Source organism: Brassica oleracea, unplaced genomic scaffold, assembly GCF_000695525.1.
Source record: "Brassica oleracea var. oleracea cultivar TO1000 unplaced genomic scaffold, BOL UnpScaffold00986, whole genome shotgun sequence".
Taxonomy (NCBI): Eukaryota; Viridiplantae; Streptophyta; class Magnoliopsida; order Brassicales; family Brassicaceae; genus Brassica; species Brassica oleracea.
This window is the reverse complement of record NW_013617571.1, coordinates 34,352-40,306: the sequence shown is the minus strand read 5'-3', so window position 1 is coordinate 40,306 and position 5,955 is coordinate 34,352. Positions and strand designations below refer to the sequence as shown.

The window sequence follows — 5,955 nt, the reverse complement described above, 5'->3', positions numbered from 1 at the left end:
AAAGCTTTGAAAAGGAGACTCAAGGTGAAAGGGGGAGCGTTGACCAAGCTGAAGAAGAAGAGCATGATCATGGTTCTGTCGCTAATGAACGACCAAAAAGGAACATTGTCAAACCCGCTCGGTTTAGAGATGAAAGGTTCGTCACCACTTACTCTTGTTACTTTGCAGCTCCTCTAGATGAAGATGAGCCATCATCTTATGAAGAAGCAAAAGAAGTTGAGGAGTGGGTGACCGCAATGAAGGAGGAGATTGATGCTCTCATGAAAAATGAAACATGGAATTTGGTTCCGAAACCAAAGGATGCTAAACATGTTTCTTGTAAATGGGTGTATCGACTAAAGAGAAAGGCGGATGGAGCATTGATAGATACAAAGCAAAGTTGGTTGCTTGAGGATTCTCTCAGAAGTACAGAGAAGATTATGATGAGACCTTCGGTCCAGTAGCAAAGATGACTACGGTACGCTCACTCTTATCACTAGCTGCAAGCTTTAGATGGAAATTATGGCAGTTAGATATGAAGAATGCTTTTCTCTATGGTGAGCTTGATGAGGAAATTTTTATGGAGCAACCACCTAGTTTTGAGTCACAAGAGTATCCTAACCATGTGTGCAAGCTAAAGAAAGCCTTGTATGGATTAAAACAAGCTCCACGAGCTTGGTATGGAAAGCTTGCTCAATTTCTTCAGTTTTGCGGGTATATGGAATCAAGTGCTGATCCAAGCCTATTTTTCAAGAGAAGTGGAAGAGTTCATGTAGTAGTTCTCCTCTATGTGGATGATACGATCATTACTGGAAATGACGATGCTGAAATAGCTCGTCTACAAGAGGATATGTCGGTGAGGTTTGAGATGAAGAAGTTAGGCGAGCTGAATCACTTTCTTGGTTTAGAGGTTGAGAGGTTAAAGGATGGAATATTCATTGGCCAACAAGGTTATGCAAAAATGATTGTTGACAAGTTTGGAGTACACCAAGGAAAGGTACGTTCTACTCCACTGGATACTAACATAAGGCTCAAACGCGATGAAGGATTCTTGTTAGCCAATCCTCGACCTTATCGCTCTCTTGTTGGAAGTCTTCTATACTTAACCATTATAAGACCAGATATTGCTTTTGCGGTTGGTCTTGTAAGCCGGTTTATGCAGGAACCAAGGAAGCCACATCTAGAAGCGGCAAAGAAGATATTAAAGTATGTGAAGACAACTCTTGGCATGGGACTGATGTACAAGTATAATGTCAAGGTTTCTCTTCATGGTTTCACAGATGCTGACTTTGGTGGAGATTTAGATGATCGAAAATTAACTTCGGGGTTTGTGTTCTTGTGTGGAGACACAAGCATCTCATGGTGCAGCAAGAAACAAGCAACAATGTCTTTGTCTACTACCGAAGCAGAGTATAAAGCTTCAACACTGGCAGCCCAAGAATGTATATGGCTTCGAAGACTCCTTGAAGACTTGTTTGAGTCAATAAATAAATCGTTTACCATCTATGGAGATAATCAAAGTGCCATCAAGCTGGCCAATAATCCAGTGTTCCATGGAAGGACGAAGCACATTGAATTGGAACATCATTTCATAAGAGAGAAAGTGTTTGATGGAACAATTGAAGCATTGGAGATTTGAAGCAAGGACAACATTGCTGATATCTTCACCAAGTCATTACCAAAAACTCAAAGCTCGGAATGATGGACAAAATCATGTTTAAGGGGGAGTATTAAAGTTAAACTTGATTTTGGGTTATGCTTAATTATGGGTTCCAATAATCTTATTGGACTAAACCCAAAATCAAGCTCAAGTTCTAGAATCTTTCTAGAATTATCATCACCTGCTCAAGAAGAAAAAATCTAGATATTGTATTAGAAAAATCTAGAGAATAAGAAAATATCTAGGAAGTAAGGAGGTGATGGTGGAATAATCTTGATATTTGTAAGATAGTTTAGGAGGCTATAAATACCTCATCATTCTTTCATTTGTAATAACACAAAAAATTAAACAAGTGTAATAATAAGAAAAATTCTTAAAGAAAGAAAGAATGTTCTACTCAAAGTTCTCTAAATCTTTTTGAGAATTCTTCCATATTATTTTTCATACTTAGAAATTCTCTTGGTTCTTTCGGGTTCTCGGGTATTACGGTTTTGGGTTAGTGTTAAGCACTATCAGGGTGGTTTCTTTACAAACGAAACCCTAAGTACAATTGGCTTAACCCAAATGGAACTCCCAAGACTAAAGTCTCTAATCTCAATTAATCAAAAGCTAACTGACTACAACAGTCAAATCTCTTATTTATAGTCAACTAGTATTATGAGCTAAACCAATAAGATTTGCTCATGCGTCCAGCTCATCATTCTTCTCCTCATCATGACTCGGTTTACCTTTCCTCTTGCGATAATAGCATTGATGGAGCTTATCATGTTCCCGGTGACTACCAAACGGTCCAAACCATTTGAAAATTATAGCAATAATTTTTAGTTGAGCTTTTGAGGTTAATCAAAACATACGTCGATATTGAATAGCCAAAATCTAAGACTCGCTTGAAATTTAATATGCTGAGCATAAGAGTTCTTAGACGGTCATGCAAAGGACCTTGTGATTATCTAATTAACCGTTTCTTAAAAATGAAAGTCGAAGATTTTCCGACAGGGAAGCTAGAGTTACAGCGAGGTCTAGATCCCTTCTTATTCGAGTAACCAGGAAAATACCATTTGCTAAATTCCACCTCTTGAGTCAAACACAAACCATTTTCTTCAGCCAGAGTCACTATCTTCCACTCGCTAAATGGATGAGCCGTCTTGTGAGTAATGTGAATCTCTCCATCTTTGTCTTTCACCATCTTCTTTGAGCTCTTCAAAAATTCTCTCACAAGTTCTTGGTGTAACCTGTGATTACCCACCACATTTTCAATACATCAAAATAATCCCCCAGGAAAAAAATACAGAAACGAAGCAGAAGGGATACATTACATGATGTACTGTCTATGGTGCTCACTACCAAAACCAAACCCTGAATGAGGAAAATTAAAGATTATTCTATTATAACGCTCTGATCTTGGAGCAAGCCTCATGGAGTGCACGTTAAATCATGGATCTCGGTGCAGCCGAGTCTCGTCAATTCTTCTATGTTAGCTTTCCCATTCGCATAGTTAAGCTCTATTTCCTCTGCAATATTTTTGTTACAAATATTTATTACCAAAATCATATGACATATATATATGGTTCCTTAATAAATGTATACAAAGTAATATGAGTTGATTGGTTTACCTCGAGTATCGTGAGATTTGTTGCAGAACCAAAGGCTCTAGCTAAAGATAGAGAAAAGGTGAAGTCTCCTTCTCCGACCAGAAGTATCCTTTGCTTATTGCTGTATTGTCTTAACCTTTTGGTTTTCATTTCGTCGTTATATTTTTTTCTTTTCAATTTTCACACATTGACGATATATAGAGTTTTTGAGTTTTTTCCGACGAAATTAGAATTTTATGACGATATATAGAGTTATAGACACATGTATGATGTATTAAGAGACTACCGTTAAATGTTTGGTTCTGGAATCTGTCTCTTCGGACTCTGCGATAATTTATTTGCTTCAAAGAGCACTTAATTTTTATATACATGCACCATTTTGCCGGCCCTCTTTCGTTTTCGATTGGTTGCTACCAATGTACCCAGTCATGACATTTACGAGCCGTTTATAGCATTTCACATTTTTCTTTAAAAAAAAAAAAAAATTTAACCAGTAAAATTTGTAACATATAGTATTATTCATAATATTTATGTATCTCAAACATTCAATGCAGTATTAATTCATGCACCATTTTGAATGCTATTTGACGATAAGAATTAGACCCCTCTTGTTTCCAACTCGCTATAATATGCTAAATTGTTCCAATAGCAATTTAGGATAATGGTTGTACTGATTTGTTCCTAAACTGTCTATTTTTTTTGTCAGCATGCATTATAAGCTCAAATGGTAGTCATGTTTGTATCGCTTTTCTAAGAAACACTAGGTCCGGGCCTTATCTACATTTGAGTCAATTTACTTTTCTGAATTCTGACTTATAAAGAAGAAGGAACAGGGGACACCTAATCATAATAAAAATGAAATAGAAATTCTTCCATAATTTTTGTTAAAAACTGTAAATCTATTAACTTGAATATAAAATAATATTTCAAGTGTAATTTTGTCTTTCATAATTTTCAAGTAAAGTTACAAAAAGTATTTTATCATATTATTTAAAATTTACATACGTTCTAAAATTCATAAATGCATATTAAAATACTAAAAGCTTGCAAAAATATTTTATAGAAAAAAAAATATGAAATAAACATATAGGGATGACTAGGAAGGAAACTCATCAATTTTAGTTGTTTGATAGATTCCCACGATTAAATAATCAATCAACAATTCGTTAATATGATTTTTTATTGAAATTGCAGAAAATTTAAAGAGATGCAGAAGCCTTCTTAGGCTCGGCTTCGTTTCTAGCCCACACATATGAATAAAACTCAAATGAACCTGCCCAAGAACACACTTTCATACCAGGGCTTCTTCTTAAACATGAAAGTCGAAGATAATCCAACAGGGAAGCTAGAGTCACAGTCAATTCCACTTCCCCTCTTGTTGGAGTAACCTGGATATTGAAACGTATAAAATTCTTTTTCTCTGACACAATTCAAACCCTTTTCTTCACCAAGAGTCTTGATATTCCAACTGGTAAATGGATGTGCTATCTTATGGGTCACATGAATCTCTCCACTGGCATCAACCAACTCTTTGGCACTTAGGAAAAAGCCTTTCACCACTTCTTGGTGTTGCCTACGTCCGCATAAACTTGTTTAATAAACCAAAAATGGAACACCAACAAATCAAAATATATACCAAAGAAACAAGATTTACATACAAGATGGTGTAGCTATCAGTCTCGCGACCAAAATGAAACCCTGCATGAGGGAAATTGAATATGATTCTATCATACACAATCGACCGGACTACGCGATGATCTTTATCCATGGAGTGAACATTAACACCATGAATCACGGTGCACCCACGTCGCTCCAACTCTTCTACGTTATTCTTGGCATCCTTGTACTTCTGCTCTAACTCCTCTACAACAAGTAAATGATTTTTTTTTCACAGCAATTATACATGCTTATGATACCCTAATCATAATTTGACATATTTAAAACTGAACTAAAAAAAACAATGCTGGCCTGTAGCCTCTAAAACGATACGTACACACTTTGACTATTACTTACCTCGAGTATCAAGAGAAGTTGCAGTGATGTTAGTAGCCGAACCAAAAGCCTTGGCTAGACATAAAGAAAAGGAGAAGTCTCCTTCTCCAACTAGAAGTATTTTCTGCTTATTGTTGTAATGACTACAGGTTATAGTTGTAAAAATGAAGCAATAAGAAACAAGATGGTGGGTTAAGGTCTCAAGACAATGGAGATGCCACTACAAGAGACAAGCATGCATGGTGGGTTAAGGTCTCAAAACAATGGATTATTAGTTTATCATATCTCATCTACCATTTACCATACTTGTAACCACTATATATATGAGATGTTCTCATAAGCAAATCAATCAAGTGAATAAGATTATCCTTCTTTACTCTCTCTCTCTTTCTCTCTCTCTTGTTCTTCACTATGTTCTTTAATTTCTAACATGGTATCAGAGCATCAAAGCTCTTGAACACCAAACTGCTTCCGCAAATCTATTCTATTCACCTTACTCTTTCACTTGTTTGGTTTACTTTCTTCAGAATCTCTTTCATTTTCTTTTACCCAGTAGCAAGCAAAGATGGAGCAACACCAGCTAGTGAGGATTCCAGTCACCCTGAAGGGTCCTAACTACATTACTTGGTCGAGATTGACCAGGACAGCTCTTGGAGGAAGAGGTCTATGGGAGCACATCACCACAAGTGAGGCCCCAAGACAAATCACCCAAGGAGAAGATGGCAAGGAGGT

General features: G+C 36.5%; 1 protein-coding gene and 1 pseudogene across 1 annotated transcript; both read right to left on the bottom strand.

The window, feature by feature from the left end:
* Nucleotides 1-2,585: 2,585 nt before the first annotated feature.
* On the bottom strand, nt 2,586-3,381 carry LOC106320628 (annotated as a pseudogene).
* Nucleotides 3,382-4,494: 1,113 nt separating this feature from the next.
* LOC106320627 (uncharacterized protein At4g26485-like) lies at nt 4,495-5,762 on the bottom strand. The gene is made up of 4 exons (XM_013759005.1): nt 5,716-5,762; nt 5,245-5,366; nt 4,890-5,094; nt 4,495-4,804 (listed from the first exon to the last, which is right to left on the bottom strand). The coding sequence occupies exons 1-4, from the start codon at nt 5,760-5,762 to the stop codon at nt 4,495-4,497; spliced, it is 684 nt and encodes a 227-aa protein (XP_013614459.1).
* Nucleotides 5,763-5,955: the final 193 nt, after the last annotated feature.